The following is a 24737-nucleotide window of genomic DNA, read 5'->3' on the forward strand; positions in this document are numbered from 1 at the left end:
CTGTTGGTACCGATTGTCTTGTGATAAAAACTATTGCAGTCTAGACAAATTTTAATTTTGTGCTAGCCAGGACCTCTTACACACCGACCACTCTGCTGAAAAACACCATGCTCGGCAGATGCTTGCCTCAAAATCCCTGCACCCCAGTGCCCGGCTTCTCAGGCCCTTGGGTGCCATTTGTGTCACAGGGGCAGATTTTCCTGTGGGAGGAAATTATGGCTCTACTAACTCCGATCTGAGAGAATCCGGTCCAAGAGCACTAAGCCAGGAAGAGTAGGACGGTGAGGTGAATCCGATCTGTGCTAAAGCCATTGTGCTTAACGACTCCTTTGTAACTGAAAAAGCCACAGGGCTGGGGAGGTGGAAATGGCTCAGTCAGTGAAGCTCTTGTCGAAGAAGCCTGAGGATCTTCATTTAGAACCCGGTTAGAAGCTGGGGAAGTTGCCTGTGCCTGGAATCCTGGTGCTGTGATTGGTGAATCTACAGAAGCTGGCAAGGCCCCGCCTGGCTCACGTGTAGCATTCCAGACCAATGAGAGACCCTGTCTCACGCAGGCACACACGCACGCACTCACGCACGCACGCATGCACACGCGCCTCCCACTAGGGACTGAAGCTGGTACCATGCAAGTCCTGTGAAAGTGCCTCTGTCATAGCGTCACATTTTGTTATTCGGCTGCTTATTTAATTGTGTGTTTGTTTATTTTAGACAAGGTCTCCCAAAGTTACCCACTCAGGCCTTGAACTCACTCAGTGGCCCAAGCTAACCTTGACCTTGCGACCCTCCTGCCTCAGCCCCCTGAGTAGTTGTGACGATGGGTAGGCACCATCAAGTCAGACTTGCCTTATTTCCAGAACTAGTTAAAATAGTCCCAAGGGACGCATGAAACAATTCTATCAGGACTGAGTGGCATTTTTCTCTACATCTCTGCACTTCCCTCAATTCTTCACTAGATGGCGTTCCAAATCAACCCATAGCCTCTGTGCCAATGTTTTGGTCCAGGGGAAGGTAGCCAGACACAACCATCTCCCTGAGACTTCCCTTCCCCAACTCTGCTTGATGCCTCCAGATGAGCAATGGGGTCCGCATGTTGCTGAGTATTTGATAGGCCATCCTTGTAAATATTTTTGAGGTGGCTCTTGACGGGAATCATTCTTAAATCTTAGAATAATTCTGTGTGATCGGCAGGAAGTTTGGAGAGGCCCATCATTAGTGACCCCAGCCACCTTGCTGGTACCGTGAATCAGGAACACATTCACTCAGACTCCATAATGGAGACAGTCAGTTCCATCTGCAGGCCACCGTTGTGACAAGGGTGAAATTCAGAGTTTAGGTAGAAAGAACAAGTAGGTGAGAAAGGAAAATATAAAGCAGAATGAATTTGGGACTGGGGAGATGGCTCAGTGACTATTTTGCAAAGCACCAGCACCTGTGTCAGGGGCTCACAGCTGCCTGTACCTCCCGCTCCAGGGCGAGATAACGCCCTCTTCTGGCCTCTGAGGTCACCTGTACTCATGTAGCCTATATATATACACAGAGGCAAGAATGCACATAAATCTTTTTTAAAAGAGATAAATTCGTGGAAATGATTAAACCCTGAACTTCGTTTGAATATTTTGTTCACATTTCATGTCTAGGACCTTCCTTTCAAGGCAACTGATGATATAATTTTTTAAAAAATACCCACGCATTCGACTGATTCAGAAAATATAACAGAGGCTGTCTTTTCAGAAGAAATTGGATTTGAAGATTTTTTTTGCAAAAAAAAATGTACAAAGAGATGTCTGAATTGATGTGACTTCATCACTAGCTAAAATGAATAAGAGTTGTGCTTCCAATTCAAGTCAATTCCACATTTCTCTTCCTCTCTCCTCCTCTTTTTTCTTTCTTATTCAGACAGCTGGACACATGATCATTTTGACAAGTCTGTGCATAATTGGTTCATTGCTGTCAGTAGTCAAGGAGACAGTTTGTGTGTGTGTGTGTGTGTCAGAGTGTCTATGTATCCCTGTGTGTGTTTGTGTCTCTGTGTCTGTGAGTGTGTGAATCTGACACTGTGTCTGTGTATGTTTGTCTGTGTGTGTGTGTCTGACTGTGTGTCTGTGTGTTTGTATGTCTGTGTGTCTCTGTTTCTGTCTGACTGTACATTTGTGTGTATCTCTGTATGATTGTGTGTGAGTGTCTTTTTGTGTGTATGTGTGTCTGTCTCTGTGTGTGTGTGTGTGTGTGTGTGTGAGAGAGAGAGAGAGAGAGAGAGAGAGAGAGAGAGAGAGAGATGTGCTTGAGGTCGAGAGGCTTATCCATGTAAAGATGTTTCACACCATCTGAGAGTTTGGGTGCAAAAATCCTATAGGGAGCATGGCTTGCTTATGGCTGTGGTCTGTCTGTCATCATAAAACAAAACAAAACAAACAACAACAACAAAAAAAAAAAACAAAGCTGGATTTGGACTGATTTGACCCATAACCTGCTTTCCATGTGATTCAGTTAATTCAGCCCTGTGGTGATGAGCCCCAGTTGAGGGGCAAGACAAACTCAGGTCTATCTGAGTGGCGCCTGCTATAGACACGCCTGTTCCAGAGCGCAGGTCATATGCATGCCACCACAAAACGCCTCTGAAATGCCTCTGAGAACTGATGAGGGGGAATCTTTTAACCCAAGTAGAGCTAGACTTTGGTTTATGCTTCCAAAGAGCAAGTCCATGACAGCTCTGAGGGAGGTGTGGCCAAAGGAAGGAGTGAGAGATCGCATCTCCATCTGCACATGGGAAACAGACAGAAAGCAGGATGTGGGGCCAGGCAGTAAAACCTCAACTCTTACCTTCAGTGACATACTTCCTCTAGCAAGACTGCACTTCCTAAACAGTCCATTATCACCTCCACATAGCGCCACCAACTGGGCACAGTTTACAAATACAGTGGGGACATTTCTCATTCAAGCCAGAGCGCCTTCTCTGTATGGTGGAACTGGGTCCCTTTGAGCTGACTAGCATATGTTGCTGAAGGTGACGTCCCCAATTCAGTACAGATCATTACTGGAGTAGTGTTCACACCTACAGTAAGGTCGTGTGAGAGATTTGGTGATGCGTCATGTCATCCAGGAAAGGATGCCCTTCTTAGAGACTTAGGTCATTACTTTGCCCAAGAGGGCAAGATATGGGGAGGGCATCTCAGCATTTTGGAAAGAGTACCACCTCAAGTGCTTTGTCCCAGCCATGGGACACTGACTACCACAGTTTCTGGGCACATTTGTGCCTGATTATTCAAGAGAGAAGACATTCAAGAGAATGCAGGGCAATGTATCAGTTCACAGCTTGGGAGAAGAAGGTAAAGATGCCTGTCAGTCACAAGACTGATCACCATATAACCCAGGAGTCTCTTCATACGGCAGGGAACACTCAAGTCTTATTTGCTAACCTCTGTCCACGTGGGACAAAACTGTGATTCACCATTTTGGGTATTTCACAAACTGGTGCAGAACACACCAATTTTCTACCATTCAAAATATAAAGAGGATTTCCTTAATCACTTCTCCACACTATTTTCTGAAATAAAGTCTCTTGTGGAGTCTGGAGATCTCCAATTTAGCTAGGTTGGCTAGCCAGAAACCCTCAGAGAACCTCCTGCCTCTGTTTCCCCAGCACAGGAAGGATCCTCTTGACTCTGCCTCCCCAGCACTGGGATTATAAGCACACTCCCCCAGTCTCATCTTTATGGAGGTTCATGGGGACTGAACCCAGGGCCTCTCGCTTTAGCAGCAAGCATCCATCTTGCCTGTAACCATCTCTCAAGGCCCTACAGTCAGAGGTTCTCTCTCTCCCTCTCCTCTCTGCCTGGGCTGTCCTCATGTGTTTCATTCTAGCCACCCAGTCTCACCCCCATCTGCCATACGCTTCTCTATCGCCTTCTAGAGTGAAAACCTAGAACTTGTGAATAATCCACCCAGGGGTAAACTCAGGTCGAGCGATGGCTTTTCCATTTTACTCCAATCAGTGTGCTGTGTCAAGACACGTCTGTTGTTTCATGTTTCCGCTTTCCATTTGCCGTGGTTATAAAATAGAAAGTAAAATCTCCTGAACTGCTGCCTAGTAATATAAGTTTCAATTTCCCTTGGAAAGAAAAAACCCGACTCCTTTGTGAGCCCAGAGATGAAAGCGGCCTGTTAAATGCAGATACTCCTGACCCAGCGTCCTGGAGGTCAGCGAAGCAGGAGGAGGCATGAAAGGTGCTCTCCCAAACTGGGTCAGAGATGTGTTAAAGATGAGAGGATTATTTCATGAATCTTTACAATAATCCACTCTCCCAGGCTGAAGCAATTTCTGTAGTGTTTTGGGGGCCCTGTCTGGAGAGATGGATCAGCCAGCCTGTGCCGCATACAGCGTCCCACCCTGGTCTCACTTTTTAGGGCTCCATACGGTAGAATCCATTATATTATAAGCCAAGTAAAAAGCAGTCCTTAGAGTGTAATTTTCATTTTTTCCTACCTATCTCTGAATGCATTTAAACAATATAATCTGAAATTGTGTTTCCCGCTTCCACAGGTAAAGAAAGGATGTGAACTTTAGAAATTTTGACTTAAAACAAACCTGTTCTGTGACCTTCAACCCTGACAGAAGGCAGAGGGGTCACCTGCAGTACCTGCTGAGGTCTGGGGTGACGTGTTGGAGTAACATATGTTGACTGTGAAACCCTTCCCTCCACATGAGATCAGTGGCAAATGAGGAACCCTGTAGTGTCAGCTGAAGTTAATGTGCCTCTGGGCCACGCAGGGATGGTGGGAGACATGGACCTTAAAATACTTATAAAGAGAAAATACTAAACACGTTTATTATAGGTTGTGTAATTGTGGCTCTGTGAAACAGAAGGGCAGTGGCTGAATGCTGTTCAGAATTTTGCCATCATCCACACACAAAGCTGAGGACGGAAAGTATTTCCTACCTGGAGAATAAGAGCCAGAGGCAAGAAACTAGCACCCCTTTACTCCACATGACTTCATTACGATATTTTAAAAATGTATATATTACATACTATTATGATAAATAATATATATTATTTTATAACTAAGAGCTAACCTAAAGTAAAAGATGGTACTTGAAGCTCGAAATTGTAACACTTTTATACAAATAAAATCTGAACTTAATGTTCCAGGTGCAATTTGTTTCATATGTTATCGATTGTAGTCATTTTTATTTTCAAAATTTTTATCACATTTACTTATGTGTTTGTGTGTGTGTGAGTGCATATGTGTTGGAGGAGGGGGCCGTTTGTATGTTCCCAGCTGCTTAGCCCTGAAATAATCACACAGAAACTGTATTAATTAAATCACTGCTTGGCCCATTAGCTCTAGCTTCTTATTAGCTAACTCTTAAATATTAATTTGACCCAGTCCTATTAATCTGTGTATCACCACGTGACTGTGGCTTACCAGCTAAAGTTGGGCGTCTGTCTCTGGCTAGGCTACATGGCTTCTCTGTGACTCTGCTTCCTTTCTCCCAACATTCCATTTAGTTTTCCCCGAAGCAGTTCCTTTATTAACCAATGATATTCACAGCACACAGAGGGAAATCCCACATCATACATGTGTGTCCACAGTTGCCACAATGCATGTGTGGAATTCAGAGGACATCTTGCAGCAGTTTGTTCTCCTGATGTACCCTGTTGGTTCCTGGGATCGAACTCAGGTCAGCAAACTTGGTATCAGGCAGATTTTCCTGGGAGCTGCTTCCCTTAAGGGTTGCCATTTTTAACGGTTGTTTTCTGCTCTATACTGGTGGGTCAGGAATTTGGAAAGAAGCAACTTAAGAAAAGAGTTTATTTTGGCTCATGGTCTAAGGGTGGCATCTAAATGGCTGCAGGTTTATTCCTAAGTTACTAGGCAGAGACATTGTATTTAAGGCCCCAAAGAGCCTTGGTTGCTGTTAGAAGCTTGTTGGCATGGAATAAATCAGTCACCAAAATCTCAGCACATGGTTACTTCATGCCAAGTGATGAGTGCACATACCGTTTTCAAAGAAAGTTGCCCTGAGATAATCTGTGATAGTCAGAATCTTCATCTACCTTAGCACACTTCTCAAATGGTCCTTCCATCCCCAAGGTTTGCTTGCTTTCCTGGAGGATGAACTGAGGGCTCTATGCATCTAAGGCAAGCATCTGGCCACTGGACTACATCCCTAGCTCTACCGGTGAGGTTTGAATGCTGTCCTTGTGTGGCTAACCATTGTGTCACTTGGCCACTTACTGTATCAGACATCAATTCAGAGAGGAAAGCCCTTGTCTCTGCTGAGATAGCCAAGGGAAGGATGCAGAGATACTGGACCATCGCCTCATAGGATCCAGAAAGAAATGGGAATGGGCTCTTGTTTGCTCACTCTTCAAAGAAGCGATCTTTTCCAAGTGATCATTTTAAGAATCCTCAAGAAACATGAAAACCGTTTTCAACTCTCAGCTTTCCACTTCTGCTGACCCTTAAATTTAGTTATTTTCTCTGGTCCACAGCAAGGTTAGTGACTCATGGGGAAAACAGGAAGGACTCACAGGTGTCAGGGCATCACTACTGACAAGCGATGCTGAACAAAGACACCTTAACATTTGAGGCAACAAGATTCCTCCATGGGCTGGGTTATTTCAAGCCTTATGGGTTATTTAATATTCATGATCTTGGGGACACTAAATGCAAGGAGCACTCCATGGTCATTGCAGCAATTTTAAATGCTTTGACATTCTCTCTCTCTCTCTCTCTCTCTCTCTCTCTCTCTCTCTCTCTCTCTCTCTCCTCTCTCTGTTCCCTCTGTCTTTCTCTGTGTATGTCTCTCTCTCCTCTCTCTCTCCCTGTCTGTCTGTCTGTCTGTCTGTCTGTGTGTGTGTGTGTGTGTGTGTGTCTGTGTGTATGATTGTTTGTAATAAGAGGTCAACATTGGATGTATTCCCACAGTTTATTTTTCGAGGAATATTCTCTTTCCAAATGTGGAGCTCATCAAATTTACAATGCCAGTCTGCTACCCAAGATGCAGTGATCCCCTTTTGTCTCTGCCTCCCACATTCTGAAATTGTAGGCACCCCACCACAGTTGGTTTACATGTGGGTGCTGGGATCTGATCTGGGATCCTCATGGTGTTTTGTAATAAGCACTTCACCATCTCCCCTAGTCCCCTGACATGCTTTCTCAAGCCCCTGTGCCATTGCTTCTGCCTCTGCTGGAATTTACTGAGCTATGCCTCACTTCTTGGTGCACAAAGAAAATCTCTGAACGTAGGTGGAAATGTGGGTGTTGACCCCAAACAGCTCTTCAGCTGCTATTAGCTCAACTGGCTGCTGGGACAAAATGGAGTATTAAGCTTTGCTTTATAGGGGGTGCAGGATGTTTATTGTGTCCATTCTTCAGCTAAAGCTTTCGGTTCAGTTTCCTTTGTTTTTATGACTGTTCATTTTGGCTGGCCTCAAATATATGGCTGACAGTAGGTTTATTGGAACGTCTGCCGTGGTTGCCTCTGTGATGTAAACACCACCAGTGAAGCTAGCCGCCTCTTTCAGTCACTAAGACCCTAAACTCCTCATTTTGATACCTGCTCTTGTGTTGTCTTTTTCTAACTTGTGTTAGAAAAATCATGAATGGGGTAGTTTTTTGATATGGAGGCACAATTAATTTTGACTTCAGATGTACTCTAGAGAGAAATTAGGCTAAAAATATTCATAGTTGAAAAAGGCGTGTCTAGGGAAATGTAGCCATTTCTTCGTGTTCTGCCAAGCTGAAACCATCTTTTAGATGCATGTGATTTCATGGGCGACAGATCACCAATTTTATATCATTTAAACTTGAGAGACTTACACAGATATATTTCAACTCTAAATTATGGGGCAGGGGTATCAGGGCAAGTGCACTGTGCAAAGGAGTAAGACAAGTAAAAAATTAAAGCAAGTGAGATCCTAAGATGTGGGCAGAAAATACATTGAAAGGAGAAAATTGACTCTTGAAGCATTCAAAATGAAAATGCCCATTGTTTTCTGGGGCATGTTTGAGTGTTTTGAATACTTTATCAAGTTTTACCATTAACAAACAACTTGGCTAACTTCTCCAAAGGTCATCGGTTTTGAAAGTTTTTCTTGTGGAAAATGGACATAAGCAATCCAGGAAGAGGAGAATTCATCCCCGCCCCCTGCTCTCCTGGGATTGCATTTCCGGCCACAATGCCCTTCCCTCATCCTTCCCTTACCTTGCTGCTGCCTCTGCAGACACCCCAGCAAGGAGACCTTTCTATTCCTTGATTCTCAAAGAACACTGGAGTTCCTTTGTGAGTTTACAGACCACCAGGCGTTATCTCTCCAAATCTCAACCCAGTTGCTCTGAAGGGGTCTGAAGCCTGGTGACCTGCAGCTTTAAAACACCTGTAGGAAACACTAGCCTTGCTCCTCAAGCTCCATGTGATAGCGAGATACATGGCAGACTGCTGGGGAACTGGGAAATTTAGAGATACTCTAGAGCTTGGGCTTCATGATCATGTCTTCAACCCCCAGAAATAGCTTCTTCACCCACAAAGCAGACCTGTGTTCTGGATAGTTGTGTAAACACAGACCTTTCTAGAAAACCTTAGAAAGTCATTTCTATCCACTCTAAATTTCCAGCTGTGTGGCTCTGCTGCGAAACACCATTAAGGTGATCAATGACAGCTCAACTTTCTGAAGGAACAAATAAGTTTGCATTGTCCAGGCTGGAAGAAAAGTTGGAGCCTGAATGAAAGATTGTGTAGTCACAGCATGCATGAGGTGTGAGATCCCGTGTCTAAACCGACTAAGGAGCAAAGACTGTCGTCTTACGAACAGGGGGATGCAGCAGATGCTTGGGGAGAAGGAATCAGTCAGAAGCTGTGGTTTTCTCACACTTCTGAAGATTCAGATCTCAAGAGATGGTCACAGAGGGACAAAAAGGTGGGAGGTGGGGTGGGGCGAGGGACCAGGTGCAAATTAAAATTGACTTAAAGCATATTAATTTAAAGAAATGAGTGATATAGTTCACAATGGGAGTGTTTAACAGATTTTTAGCTCAATGACCTAATTATTGTAGTCTGTCACAAAAGTAACAGTGTGACAAAATGTTATCAGACATTGTAGGGAGGCTGTCATGGCAATGTCCCATATCCCGACTTTGCCTGTGGAAGACACACACATATGTATGTATGTATTATTATGTATATTCAGACAATATATGTATGTATGTATGTATATATATCATATGCACATATATACAAAAGATATGTAAAGTTTTTTAAATGCCCAGGCAAAGCATTATAGGGAAAAAAAAAATCCAACAATTTCTAAAAACCTCATTGAGTCTATTTTGGGTTGGTCCTCTCCTGCTGGGCATGGGGCCTGGTCTTCTGTACAGTTTGTGTGGCTGATGAGACTCCATTGGAGAAAGATGTATTTCCACTGGGAGAGGATGTTGACTAGAACTTAGTTTAAGATCTTCAGTTTTAAATTTTTGTATCTGTGTCTGCTATGAATTAATGTGCAGGAATCCACAGGGGTCAGAAAATGACATCAGATCTCCCTGGAACTGGAAGTCCAGGTGGTTGTGAGCAGCCATGTGGGTGTTGTTAACTGAACCTGGATCCTCTGTAAGGGCACTAAGTGTCCTTAACTGTTGAGCCACCTCTCCAGGCCTCTTGTTTTGATTTTTTTGAGACAGGATCTCATGTAGCCTAGGTAAGCCTTGCATTCTAGATCCTCCCCCCTCCATGAGTGTTGAGATTACAGGTGTGCCCCCACTCCACCCAGGGCTGTATATCTGTGTTAGCATAACTTATGGACACATTTTCAAAACACTGTTATTTTCTGGACATGACTATTGATCTCCATTCAAGGCAGAGGTGCTGCTAGGCCACTTGCTTCTCAAATGGCTCCACTTGGTCAGGGAGAGTCATTTTATCTTGTGCTCTCTTCCGTTTAAACACCTCTTGTTAAATACGCAGTGCTTCCAAGTGTTGTAGCAGACGACAAACAGAATGCCGATGAAATGACCGAGTCGTTACGGGAACGAAATTTAAGAGGGGAAACAGAAATCCTATGGAAACACGGAGAGGAAGCTGTGCAATGAAATAGAAATGTCAGGATCTTCCTCCACTTAAGATTCAGGAACCAAGCGCACTGAGGCACAAGGAAAGAATTTGATTTACAATTTGAAGGAAACGCCGCGGTAAAATAATTGAGAGCCGGAAAGCAATCTTAGCTTTGCCAAATTGCTTTTCCCCATGCACGCTCCATTTAGGCGCGGGACTCGTGTACTTACGTTTAGTTTGTGCATATTTTTTTTCCCCTGTGAATATTCCATCCTGCCAGATTAGGCCTGTTTCTCCGCCGTTGCTAGCCAAAAGACGATATCAAAATTGCCTGGTATCAGAGTTTGCCTTGCAGCCTGATAAACAAAACATGCTTGGTGTTTTTTTAAGTACAGAGGTGTTAATCCGACAGTGAAACTAGCCTGGTCTTTACAGTAAAAACATGGGTTCTTTCAAATTAGTCTGAAATGAGTGTTGCAAAGCACAAAGAACTGGCAAAATATTTGTTAACAGTAATAATTACTACCATTACCATGATGATTTGAGCTAGAGATTCAACAGGTTGTGGCTTTGGGGCTCCTCGGGACTTTCTTAGCTACTTGGTGTTTTTAAATAGAGGAGGCCTTTACTATGTGCATAGCAGTGACTTTTTCTGGGGTGTAATTTTAGTAAATTCCCTGCTGTACTCTGTCAAACCCCAGCTCGGCTCCTTCTCTGAGACTAGGGATGTTTTATTACCAGAGAACCAGTAACAAACTTGAATTTAGGAAGTTTCTGTCTCTACGGGAGTTTTTGCCTTGCGGAAACTTGTGTACTTTTGTGCCAGACACAAGAGCAGGATTTGAAGCTTCCAACACATCTTTTTATTAAAAACATATCCTCTTCTGTGTGCAGTTTGTGGCATTAGGAAGCGTTTCTGGGGCTGGCAAGCTGCCTCAGTAGGTGAAGGTGCTTGTGGCCAGGCCTGGCAACCTTGGTTGGTTAGTAGGGGAGGGAGGGGGTACTGACTCTTAGAAATTGTCCTCTGACCTCCATACATGTGGTAGTGGCATGCACCCCACAAATAAATAAAATGTGAAAAAGGTTAAAGCAAAATTACCTCTGGTTTGCTTATAAACCATGGCAGTCTGACAGATCATTTTGATAATAGCTTCACTGAGCCTTGGGAGTGTCATAAGCCAGCGTCAAGTCCCAAATGCTCTTCCCAGGTGGAGCAGGAAATGCCCTTTTTGAGAGAAGAACTGGAAGCACTGAAAGTGAGCAGGGCACAAACATGCAAATGAGGCTGAAGCCCAGGGCATGCCTGCTTTAAATTAAAAATGGGCAGAGTCAGAGCTGGTTCTGTGCTGTGGAACTGGAAGCTCATTTGTACAGTTATATACATTTTTGATGGGGAAAGCCTTGTTAATCAGTAATCTTTAAGAGGTGGGTCTTAGTTAAGGCGTGGCCTCACTGGGACCCAGGGTAAAAGGTGTGCACCTCCGTGTGCGGGCTCTCTGCGCCTTTTCCCGAGGGACATTGCTGGGCTTGGTTTTCTTGTTTCCTGTTTCGTGAGTTTTCCCCTTATAATAAATAAAATATAATTGTTTTATCCTTAGCCAGCCTGGTTATTTCAACACATTTTATTTTCTCATATTTGATGGAAAGGGTTTTTGTTTTATTTTATTTTCCTTAGATTGAGGATTTTCAAATGCTTAAAATCTTAAGGTTTCTCTTAAAGAGAGGAATGATAGCTCAAGTACCCATTACCATTCAATAAACTAGGCTCACCAGGAATCATCTAGGGCATTCAAGCCAGGTACAGCCATGTTCACCTATGACCCTACCACTAGAGGGCAGAGACAGATCCTGAGAACTCATTGGCCAGCCAGAGTAGCTGAAATGGCAAGTTTCGGGTTCAGTAAGGGACCCCATGTCCTACGTAGCTTCAACTGTCAACTTGACATAGCCTAGAGTCACTTGAGAAGGGTGTCTCAACAGAGCGACTTCCCTAGATCATATTGAATATACCTGTGGAAGAGTGTCCTGGCTAACTGACGTAGGCGGTCCCAGCCCTCTGTGGGCAGCAACATTCCCTGGGCAGATGGTCCTGGGCTGTATAAGAAAGGGACAGCAAACAATGTCCCTCCATGGCTTCTGTTTCAAGTCCCTGTCCTGACATCTTTTGATGCTGGACTGTAATATGTAAAATGAAGTGAACTCCTTCCTACCCGAAATTGTTGGTGTTTTTTTTTTTTTTTTTTTTTTTTTTTTAGCAGTGTTTAATCCCAGCAACAGACAGAACTCAAAGACTCTCAAGTGCTCAACTTCCTCCTCTATAAATAGACAAGCCTCCAGCAGCTTCTCGTGGTATCATAAAGGCGAACTAACACAGCCCAGCCACTTGACTTGGTGTATAAATGCTGTCCACTCTCGATGAATTATTATTATGTCAGACTTGAGGACAAGACTGAGGTCCACACCGATTGACTAAAGGTCAATTGACATGCTCTGACCATTGGTTTTATCTGTGCCCTTTTCCCCCTTGCAGGTGGCCCCAGCCATTAAGGAGAAAATGATGAAGAAGGGAAGTCTCATGCTGGGCTACCAGCCCCACCGAGGGAAGGTCAACTTCTTCCGCCAAGTGGTCATCAGCCCTCAAGTGAGCCGGGAAGACATGGACTTCCTGCTGGATGAGATCGACAGCCTAGGGAGGGATATGTAGCCATGGCTTCCATTCCCCCAGAGGCACCACTCCTGTCCTGGGGAGGGACACAGATCCAGCGCATCTGGACACACCCTAGGTAGATGACAACCCCTCTGGTGAGATTAGCAAACATTCCCATTCCCACCAGAAAGCCAAAATGCTAAACGAATACTCCTAAGGGTTCTTTGGCTGCCTCCTGCTACCGGCTGTAGAATGGAGAAAGCAAAAGCAATAAAAAATTATTCCCTCAAATGTCATCCCTGGAAACAACCCTGAGGAGGCTCTAGACAGTGCCTGTGGATGGATATTGGATCGTCGACTCTTACTGTTTATTTAAGAACATAGAAACACGCAGTGTGGAGCCTACAGCAGCAAACCTCCCAATGTGGCCCCTGTGCCACCACAAAAACATCCCCAAGGAACTTACTAAAAACTCACACTCCCCAGCCTCGCCCCACACCATCCGAATCGGAAACTCTGGCTCTAGCACCCCAAGTTTTAATAAACACAAGTGGTGAGTCTTTCACACAGTAAAATCTGAGAAACGATGGTCCAGGGAAAACCTTGGCTGGTGCTTTGCCAGAAAAAGCCAGGCTTTGAAAAATACAACTGTTGTGTTTGTACCACAAATGTTCAGGGTGCCTGAAACACGGCAAACTCTCTCTCTCTCTCTCTTTCTCTCTCTCTCTCTCTCGCACACACACACACACACACACACACACACACACACTGACTGTGCAAGATTTTTACTGCCTAAAACTGTATTTTTATTTGGGCTGAATTTTTTTTCCCAAGGAGTGCAAATGAATCATTATCTATTCTAATTTATCTGAGCTAGAGATGGGGGTAAAAACCAAATACTTTGTAGTATGCCTTCTTTATCAGTGATAAATGAACACTAATCTATTTCTCCACATGTGCCACTGGGTGGAAACAAACACGGCACATCTGTGTGGGTCTCTGACCCTCTTCTAGACTTGGGAATGCAGTTTTTACCTTCGCTCTCAGCTTTGTAGGGGTAGAATAAGTTACCATAAGTGAAGTCCGAGGCAACAGCATTCTCTTTCCCAAACTCTGACATGTCACTTGGACATTTTTGGTGGTCTCTCTTGGAGGAGACTCTAGCGTCGGAGACCGTCCCATGACAGTACTTCACTTCTCATGGGCATAGATGATTGCAGCTTTCTCTCCAACCATCGTCTGAAATTTCTTTCTAGAGGGTTCTCTTTGACTAAGAAACGGACAGGATTCAGGGATGAGGGTGTAGAATGAAGGCTGTATGGCGAGAGCTGACCAGGTGTTGGATTGATGAACACCACTTCATCCCGTATCGCTAACTCACGCCATTTAAATGTTGAGAAGCTGATGTGTACTGTGTAGTGCCCGCTGAGCCTCTTTACTGTAGAGTTCGTGGTCTTGCCGCTAGCTCCACTCATCAAGGGCATCTTCACTTCATTTTCTGAACTACTTCAAACTCCCTGGTGGTGGCAGCTATCCGTGCATGACTTGATTCTTATTACCTTTTAAAAACTGCCTACCTAATATGCTCCTAAAACCGATGCCTGAAATAAGTTGTATTTCGTGAAATAAAAAGCCATGTTAGCACTGTGCATGATTGGCAGTTCTTTCTCTGTCAGTTCTTTTTCGACGGGCGATATCAATACATTTTTAAGAAGTGAACTAGATTCACCTGGAAATTTAGCTTAATGGAAGACACTAGAAATGGTCTGTCTTATTCAACACCTAAAAAAATTGGAAAAGAATGTTTAGCAAGGTATGGGTTTGTTGTTTGGTCATTTTTTTTCCTACTAGGCAATCATGGGAAACTCAATAGCCATAGCTCAGGTCCCACTGCGCCATTGATGAGATGTGGTAGTTTTTTTGATTGATGGAAAATACCACTGGGATCAGATAGTTTACAATCCCATTATTTTTGTGTGTTTCTTGAAATATTCTGGTAATACTACCAATCAGGTATTTGGCTCGATGGTTATAAGAATAATCATTTGAGAGGATAGGGTGACAGCTCACTCAGTAAAACATTTGCCTTAGAAACATGAAGACCCAAGTCAGATCCCTCAGAACTCACAAAGAAAAAAGGCTGGGTGTGGTGATCTGCCCATATCATGCGGCCCTGGGCAGACAGGGACAGTCAGGTCCCGGAGCTAGCCAGCCTCATCTACTGGAGACTCGGTCTCAAACAACAGCAATAGCTAAACAAACAAATCAACAGATAAATAAATAAATATGTAATAAATAAAATCAAGCTAAACTAAAACATGCACAAGGATAGAATAGATGAACTTGTTTTTAAAGTCTTCATTCTAGAATGGACAGAGAATTGCCAAAGAAGCATACAAGTCAAGTAGTGGGGGGGGGGGCAAAGACAATTACCCAAGTGTCAAACTGCTGAGAATGGTGAAAGAGGCTTTATTAAAGCATCCTTTCAACGCTGCCTTTAAATGAGCTGAGTGGCTGTGGGCTTTGCCGGCTTAACTCATTGACAGTTGCCTGACTCTTCCTGTTGTCAAGCTGCCTTGGGGAAGAGAAGGATCAGCTGAGCAATCCCTCTTAGGACAGGCGGGGCTGAGATCGCAGCAATCGGACTGTCTTCAGTGGGCGGCATCCACGCTATCTCCCAGGTGCGAGGGCCACTGTTGATGAAGCTGCAGCACCTCCTCCACAGACTGTGCTCCAGCCCTGACTGCTGCAGGTGACTTGTATGCTGGCCCGTGATGGCCCTGCTAACCCTGCAGCTTTTCGACTTTCTAACTTTTGGAGGCTGTACATTCCCCAGTGACCCAACAACAGAAAGCTCAGGACTGGTGTCATTTGAGGCCAGTGACAGGTCCTTCTGTGCCAGTCCTTTGATTGATGGAATTGGAAACAGTTGTGATTGGTGCAAATTACAGTCTTACATTTGCATGTCATGCTCAGACTTTGGCTATTTGGCTTATTTTATTTTATTTTATTTTTTTGGTTTTTCGAGACAGGGTTTCTCTGTGGTTTTGGAGCCTGTCCTGGAACTAGCTCTTGTAGACCAGGCTGGTCTCGAACTCACAGAGATCCGCCTGCCTCTGCCTCCCGAGTGCTGGGATTAAAGGCGTGCGCCACCACAGCCCGGCTATTTGGCTTATTTTACCAGCCAGCCAAGAAACATCTCTGTGTGCTGCCCCCTGCTCCTCCCAGGATGGCTTTATTACCTACGTAAGATCTTTATCACGTCTTCGTCAGGGTGCCTGTTGCTGCAATGAAACACCATGACCAAAAGCAAAATGGGGAGGAAAGGCTTATTTGGCTCACACTTCACATTGTAGTTCATCACTGAAGGAAGTCAGGACAGGAACTCACACAGGGCAGGAACCTGGAGGCAGGAACTGACGCAGAGGCTGTAGAAGAGTGCTGCTTACTGGCTTGTTCCTCATGACTTGATTGTCTTGTTTTTTTTTTTTTTTAACCTAACACCACCAGACAAAGTATGACATCATCTACAAGGGGCTGAAGGGGTGAGAATGGGGAGGATGGCAGGCATGTAGAGACACCGAGAGAATGCAAAAAACAAAATTATCAGAAAGCACAAACTCAGTGAGATGAAGATGGGAGACTGTAGGTCCTGGCACTATTTTCATTGTGTCCCATAAGTCTGGGTATGTTGTGTGGTTATTTTCATTGAATTTTTGGAAAACTTTAATTTTTTTCTTTATTTCTTCGTTGACCCAGTGGTGATTCAGTTGAATATTTTTCAATTTCCATGTGTTTGTGGGTTTTCTGAAATTAGTGTTATTATTGAATTCTAACTTTAAGCCATGGTGATCTTATAAGATACATGGGGTTATTTCAACATTTTTTGTATCTGTTGAGGTTTGCTTTGCTACTAAATACATGGTCAGTTTTTGAGAAGGTTCCACGAGGTGCTGAGAAGAAGGTATATTCTTTTGTGTTTGGGTGGAATATTCTATAGATGTCTGTTAAATCCATTTGAGTCATAACATCTGTTAGTTCCTTTCATTTCTCTGTTAAGTTTCTGTCTGGCAGACCTGTCCAGTGGTGAGAGTGGGGTGTTGAATTCTCCCACTATTAGTGTGTGGGGCTTAATGTGTGCTTTAAGCCTTAGTAAAGTTTCTTTTACAAGTGTGGGTGCCCTTGTATTTGGGGCAGAGATGTTCAGAATTAAGATTTTCTCTTGATGGGTTTTTCTTGCGACAAATATGAAATGTCCTTCTTTATCTGTTTTGATTAATTTTAGTTTGAATCTTTTTGGTTGGATATTAGGATATCTACACCAACTTGTTTCTTAGTTCCATTTTATTGGAAAAAAACTTCCCCAGTTCTTTACTCTGAGGTAATGTCTGTCTTTGAGTTTTAGATTCGTTTCTTGTGTGCAGCAGAAGTATGGAATCTGTTTTTGTATCCAGTCTGTTAGCCTGTGTCTTTTCATAAATGAGTCCATTTATATTAAGAGATATTAATGACCAGTGATTGCTAGTTCCTGTTATTTTTACTTTTGTTGTTGTTAGTGGCATTATGTGTGTGTTTCTCTTCTTTGGGATTTGCTGCTGTGAGATCATCTATTGTCTGTGTTTTTGTGGATGTGGATGGGTTGGAGTTTTCCTTCTAGTACTTTCTGTAGGACTGGATTTGTGGATACATTGTTTCAATCTGGTTTTGTCATGGAATATCTTCTTTTCTCCATTGATGGTGTTTGAAAGCTTTGGTGGCTGTAATAGTCTGGACTTGAATCCATGGTCTCTTAGTGTCTGTGTAACAATTGACCAGGACCTTCTAGCTTTCATTGTTTCCATTGAGAAGTTGGGTGGAATTCTGATAGGTCTGCCTTTATATGTTACTTAGCCTCTTTTCTTTGCAGCTTTTAATATTCTTTCTTTATTCTGTATATTTAGTGTTTTGGTTATTATGTGGCAAGGGGACTTCTATTTTTGGTACAGTCTATTGGGTGTTCTGTAAGCGTCTTGTACTTTCATAGGCATTTCCTTTTTTAGGTTGGGAAAGTTTTCTTCTATGATTTTGTTGAATATATTTTCTGTGTCTCTGATTTAATCTTCTTCTCCTTCCTCTATCCCAATTATTTTTAGGTTTGGTATTTTCATGGTGTCCCATATTTCTGGAGATTTTGTGTTGAGCATTTGTTGGATTTAACATGTTCTTTAACCAATGAATCTATTTCCTCTGTCACATCTTCAGTGCCTGAGATTTTCTCTTGATATTTGTATTCTGTTTTTTATGCTTGGCATTTGCGGTTCCTGATTGTTTACACAAATTTCCATTTTCAGAATTTCCTCGGTTTGTGTGTTCTTTATTGCCTCTATTTCCATTTTTTTTTTTTTTTTTTTTTTTTTTTTTTTTTTGGTTTTTCGAGACAGGGTTTCTCTGTGGCTTTGGAGCCTGTCCTGGAACTAGCTCTGTAGACCAGGCTGGTCTCGAACTCACAGAGAACCGCCTGCCTCTGCCTCCCGAGTGCTGGGATTAAAGGCGTGCGCCACCATCGCCCGGCTCTATTTCCATTTTCAAGTCTTGAATAGGTTCCTTCACTTGTTTAATTACTTTTTTTTTTTTTTTGGTTTTTCGAGACAGGGTTTCTCTGTGGTTTTGGAGCCTGTCCTGGAACTAGCTCTTGTAGACCAGGCTGGTCTCGAACTCACAGAGATCCGCCTGCCTCTGCCTCCCAAGTGCTGGGATTAAAGGCGTGTGCCACCACCGCCCAGCTTAATTACTTTTTCTTGTTTTTTTTTTAAAGGAATTTGTTGATTTCTTCCAGTTTTTTGTTTGTGTTTTCCTCCACTTCTTTAAGTGAATTTTTCATTTCCTCTTTAAGGGTCTCAATCATTTTCATAAAGTTATTTTTAAGGTCATTTTCTTCCTCTTCATCTGCATTAGGATGTTCAGGTCTTGCCTGAACACTGGTTTTCTAGTGGTGTTGCTCTTTATGTTGATGAGTGTATACTTACCATGTTGCCCGCCCATCTCTACCTCTAATTGGTGCTTCAGGGGGTCTCTCTTCCTCCAGTTGATGTAGTTGGGGGCTGTGACTCCCTTGAATGCTCTTTCCAACCCAGGCAGAGCAGAGTCTCTGGTGATTGCTTCCCCAGGTATAAGTGGACCCAAGGTTCAGATGGTCACTCCTTGAGGTGAAGGCGGGGCCACACCTCCTGTGGTTACTACTCCAGATGGAAGCAATGACGTGGTTATGGGGATCACCCCTCTACGTGTAGGTGGGGTTGAGGTTATGTGGTTGCTACAGTGGCGGTATATCACTTATCAAGAATGGCAGTGGATACTGGCTGGGACTCAGGTGCTCTTTTCCATAGCAGCTACTTACAATAGTTTCTGAAAGTCATGGCTGTTGTCCCTCCTGGTGGCATGGTCATTAGGCACTCCCAGTGATCACTTGCCTCTGATGCTCCTGGACCAAACACTCTACCAATGCTCAGACTGCAGGGGTGATGCTCTCTCTACCAATCCTCAGATTGAATGCTGTCTCTACAAAACCTCAGACAGCATGATCAGACAGAATCTTCAGAATGAATTCGTTTCTACAGATCCTCAGACTCTAGAATTCTTAAGTTAAGCAGCAATGCAGTTTTCAGAGAAAATTTGGAATTTGCTTCATATATTTTCTGACTCCCAATTTTTCCATTATAAAGTGATTTTATTAAATTCATTTAGATATACTGTAGTGCTCAGCAGCAAAACGGTTTAAGCAAGCAAGTATGGTTGTTTGTACTAGAATTGTAATGGAGGAAGTGGTGATCAGGAGTTTGATTCTAGAAGCTTCTATGGGTGGATTGATTGGCATATTAGTGGCTTTTCTCACTGTTGCAGCAAAATGACTCATGGGAGGAAGGACCCTGGAAGAATTAATGATGAAGAAGCCAGCTCACATTGATCATGGAACATAGGAAAAGAAAAGAATACAGAAAGGTTAAGGAATTCTCAAGTTCTTAAGAATATACCCACAGTTGGCAAGAGAGTTGGTTCTGTGGTTAAGAGCACTGGTTACTCTTCCAGAGGACCTGGCTGAATTCCCAACATCCACACAGCAGCTCACAACCATCCATAACTTAACCAACAGACACCAGGCAAGGATATGGTAGACAGACATACCTGCAGGCAAAACATTTGTACACATAGAAATAAATAAGTAAACCTTTTGAAAAGGAATACACCCACAGCAATCTACTTGCCAGGTGCCTCCTTCTATTTTCCTCTACTCCCCAGTAATCACTTCATGTTATAAATTCACCAGGGGATGAAAATAGCAATTAGGGTAGACTCCATATGTCCAATAAGCTCCAAAGCCTGTCATTTGGAAAGCAATCTCCCAGTGTAAGAGCCTGTATGGGGCAGCTCATATTCATGGCACACTAGGATTGACTGATGGAAGAGAATGTCCAGAGAGCGAGGAGGAATTAAGGGCAGTTCCATATTCTCTCAGTTGGGCAACTGTTAGGAAGGAGTTGTGGCTTCCTGAAATGAGAACATAGATTTATAGCGTCACCTGATGTAGTCTGTGCAAGATTTGAGCTGCCTTTCAATCAGTCAAGCACAGGTGATTTATTGATAATTATAAATCTCAGCCTCAGAGAAGAAGTTGAGATGAAAGACTTAAATCGAAGATTCACCAGCAAAGGAATGGTATTTCGGGTCACAGGACTGGCTGAGATCATGCAGACCGTGGTTGAAGGTGAAGAAAGGGGAAGCAAACAGAAGGGAAGCTTGGGATGCCAGGTCATAAGGAGGAGAAATCTGCCAAGTCCCTACAAGGAAGTGTCTTCATTATTGTCCTTACAACTGAGAAATACACTAACAATGGCAGCTTAGCTGAGAAATGATTGTATTGCATGTTTGCACACTCACTGTTTAAACCCAGCACTATAACCTTGTGAAATCACATTTAGTGTGTATTAGTGATGATGGATGATGTCAGTGATGACTTCATTCCTTTGGGCAGTGCTGGTTCCTGAGTGATTACATTTCCTAAAGCAATGTTTGTCTAATGAAACCAAAACACAAGACAGAACACTCAAGTCAGCAGGTTTCCCGGGACATCCATGTCAAAATTTGGGCACCTATTGGTAGTTAGCACAGTCCACAGCTTTGATGAGACATTTCAACAAATGCAAACCTGTCCCCAAGCTACTGTCTGTCCCCCAACCGTGAAGAGTTAGGGTACCACCATTGTTTCTCTTGTTTTAGAAAACATTGTTCAAAGATTCCATTCATACCCAACCAAATTCAAGTGTGGAGGATGAGAAGCTAGGACCACTACCTCTGCACTTCACTTCATGTGTTCATCAACTTGGAAAGCTCATGAGTGGGAATTTGGGAAGGGGGGAAGAAGCATTGTTCATGAAGAGCCTCAGAATATGAATTATAGTTATTATTATATTAATTATATTATATAATTATATATCGTATGTCATATATTATATATAATTATTATATATTTATATATAATTATATAATTGTACTATATTATATTAATTATAGTTATTATTACTATATTATTTATTATTTATTTCCAAATACTTCAACATATCTATCTGTTATGTGTAGGATATCTTTAATGTACACTCCCAGTAGGGAGGCTGCCCCAATCTCAGACCAAAAGTTACCCTTCAGAGACTCTTACTGTCTGTGTTTTACCGCCTTTTTGTCGTTGTTGTTTTTTATATGTGTGTATGCGTGTTTGTCTGTCGGAGCTTTGTGTACAGGAGTTCAGGTGCCTGCAGAAGCCAGTGAAGAGCCTGGATCCCCTGTCACTAGCATTACAGGAAATTATAAGGGCCAAACATGGGTGCTGGGAATTAAACTCTGTGCTCGGAAAGAGCGGCAAGTGTTCTTAATTTCTGAAATTCTCCTCCTATAGCGCAAATTCTAATTGGTTTGAACAATAAAAACCTGGAGTCAGATATAGGGGCAAATGCTGAAAGATCAGAGTGCTTCTCTATGAAATCCTCAGACCGGATGGAGTATCCTGTCTCTACCAGTCCTCAGATTGACTGCCTTGGGCTCCTGTCTCATCTGACCTTATACTCCTCTCTCAGTCCAGCCATATCCCTTCCTGTCTCCACCTCCCTAGTATTGGGATTAAAGGCATGTGATCCCGAGTGCTGAGATTGCCTTTGTGTGAACTGTTTCTCTTTTAGACAGATTCAATCTAGTGTAGCTCAGGGTGGCTTTGAAATTACAGAGATCCAACTGCCTCTGCCTCTGTCTCCTGAGTGCTGGAATTAAAGGTGTGTGCCACTACTGTCTGGCCTCTATGGCTAACTAGTGGCTTAGGTCTAACTCTGATCTTCTGGCAAGATTTATTTGTTAGATCACAAACAAAATATTGCCACAATCTCCATTTCCATAATCTACATTTTTTATTGTTTTTATTGAGCTATACATATTTTCCCCTCCCCTCCCTTCTTCCCCTTCTACCCTATCTTGTTGTCTCCTGCCCCCTATGTTCCCAATTTACCCAGGAGATCATATCTTTTTCTCCTTCCTGTGTAGATCCATGTATGCCTCTCTTAGGGTCCTCTTTGTTGTCTAGGTTCTATGGGGTTGTGGACTGTAAACTGGTTTGTCTTTGTTTTATGCCTAAAAGTCACTTATGAATGAGTACATATGACATTTGTCTTTCTGGGTCTCTGTTACATCACTATGTTCTTTTCTAGATCCATCCATTTGCCTGCAAATTTCAAGATGTCATTATTTTTTACCAATGAGTAGTACTCTATTGTGTAAATGTACCACATTTTCTTTATCCATTCTTCGGTTGAAGGGCATTAAAGTTGTTTCCAGGTTCTGGCTATTACAAATAATGCTGCTACGGACATAGTTGCACACATGTCCTTGTATTATGATTGAGCATCCTTTGGGTGTATACCCCAAAATGGTATTGCTTGGTCTTGAGTTAGATTGTTTATTAATTTCCTGAGAAATCATCATTGATTTCCAAAGCAGCTGTACAAGTTGGCACTCACCAAAACCAACAACAGAACTTTGTTAGTTATCAGAATGTGTGTAAGTTGGAAGCTCATTAATGTTCAAGACAGATGCTGCCTCCTGTCTTTCTTCTGACTGAGAGCCCCTCCTACACTGCCTGGGGACATTCAGAAGCACACTGTGTGGAGCTTCAAAAGATTTCTCTGATTTCTGTTTAACAGTCTTAGCCCAAAGTCATCCTGTCCTACTCTGTAGCCTGAACAGTTTGGGTGACCGGAATGTCACCCTAAAAACGAACGCGGAAGTCCAAAATCTGCTACACTATATACCACTCTTTAGCATTAGGACGATTTTGAGATAGTGATTTTGAAAACATAACACTAATAATTAAAGAAGAGGAGACCGTGAAGTGGAGAAGGAGTGGGAGGGGACAGGAAGAGGAGGATTGGGGAGAAACAAAGTAAACAGCAGTCACGCATGAAACTGTCAAAACTATAATAATATAAAGGCACGATGTCTGCATCGTTAGAATAGGAAGGAGATTAACAAGTTATTTTTAAGTGCAGCGAATATCGGGAGGTATTAGAATTAGATTACGCCTCGCGAGACTGATTGGCAGGGCCCGCAATGTGGTAAGTTCACAATCTTGTCTTCATCAGCAGTGTTTGCAAAGCAGGCCTGAAAGGCAAGGCCCCCCACCCATAGAGTGTGAAGCAAGAAGCAACTAATTAGAAATGTGATAAGCACTGATTAGGCAGTTACTTCAGGGGGAAAAGGAACAAGATGAGCAGACGCCAACTGGGGAAGCCTCTGTGGAAGAGATAGACAGGCTTGTTTAGATGAAAAGTTCCCTGCCTGTCACCTGGGGAAGCAAATTCCCTCAAGATGGGATCATTAGCATGTCATTAGCATGTCATTTGCACACAGATTTTTTTTTTTTTTTTTTTAAAGGTAAAGGTCACCACAGAACAGGAACTCTTAGGAGCCAGCAAGGGCGGCCTTTAAAAGGCAGTGATTGGCAGCAGGGCTGGAGTCCCTGTGGAGAGGGCTCTGAGAACTGCTGCCAACTGTTCCTACTCCTGACCTCCACTAACCAGAACTGAAATGACTCTGGTGGGACAGCCCGGGACGAGGCAGAAGTCCTTGGCTCCTGGGTGGGCTGAGGCTCTTGGCTCTGAGCCCAGAGACCTTGTGCATTTGGGGAAAAAAAAAAAAAAAAAGACTTTCCCTTCCCATGCTCGGGTTGGTGGCTCCCCCTAGTCAGTGCTGAGGTCCGCTTTCCCTCCCTTGTAGTTTGACTAGGCTGTGGTTGAGTGTGAATGGTGCCTCCTAGAGGTTGACCCTTGACCTCTTGCTGGTGGTGGGATTTTGGAAAGTTGTGGAACCCTGAGGGGGTGGAGCCTCAATGGAGAAGTGGGTCATCAAGGGAAGGGGTCACTTGTAGCTTTGTAGCAAGACTCCCCTTCTGAATTTTGATTTATGATCATGGACACAATGTGACTGCCTGCTTCCTGTCCCTGCTGTTGTATCTGTTAATCCCACCAGACTAGAATAAGACCACTATCACAATACAATTTTGAGCAAATTTGAAGCCAGCTTTAATTAAATACTGACCAGAATGATGGACTCTGGCCAGGTTCATTCCAGAATTCCCAGAAAATGGAGACAAGTCACATTTTGCAGTATCTAAAAAGGCAAATCCATTATACCACGCATTTCCCACCAGGTCGTGTCACGGGCAAGCATACATCTTGATACATTTCCTGCCCGTGTACCTCCTGCCTACTTGTGATCAAACATCCCGTGCATCTGAGCCACACAAACTCATTTAGGAGAGGAAAAACAGTGGCTTGTTATCTTCCATAAATAACAGCCTCCAGCATTTCAGGAAGTGTCTGTTGTTGGACAAGGGGCACACAGGTTAGAATTTTTTTTTTTTTCCGTTTCATGGATCTCTTGGGCACAATAATTAAAACTCAAACCTTAACTTTGGCTCTCACATATTTTTTTTTTGCCAACCACAGTGGACTGTGTCACCTTAAA

The 24737-nt window shown here is 43.2% G+C and overlaps 1 protein-coding gene across 1 annotated transcript in view; it reads left to right on the top strand.

The window, feature by feature from the left end:
- The window catches only part of Gadl1 (glutamate decarboxylase like 1), a 178174-nt gene extending 163859 nt beyond the window's left edge, over nucleotides 1–14315 (top strand). Inside the window, exon 15 of the mRNA XM_057767463.1 lies at nucleotides 12582–14315. Within this exon, the coding sequence (XP_057623446.1) occupies nucleotides 12582–12755 (174 nt within the window). The 3' untranslated portion in view covers nucleotides 12756–14315. The remainder of the gene's footprint in view (nucleotides 1–12581) is intronic.
- Nucleotides 14316–24737: the final 10422 nt, after the last annotated feature.

The sequence above is a fragment of the Chionomys nivalis genome, chromosome 4 (genome assembly GCF_950005125.1).
Source record: "Chionomys nivalis chromosome 4, mChiNiv1.1, whole genome shotgun sequence".
Classification (NCBI taxonomy): Eukaryota; Metazoa; Chordata; class Mammalia; order Rodentia; family Cricetidae; genus Chionomys; species Chionomys nivalis.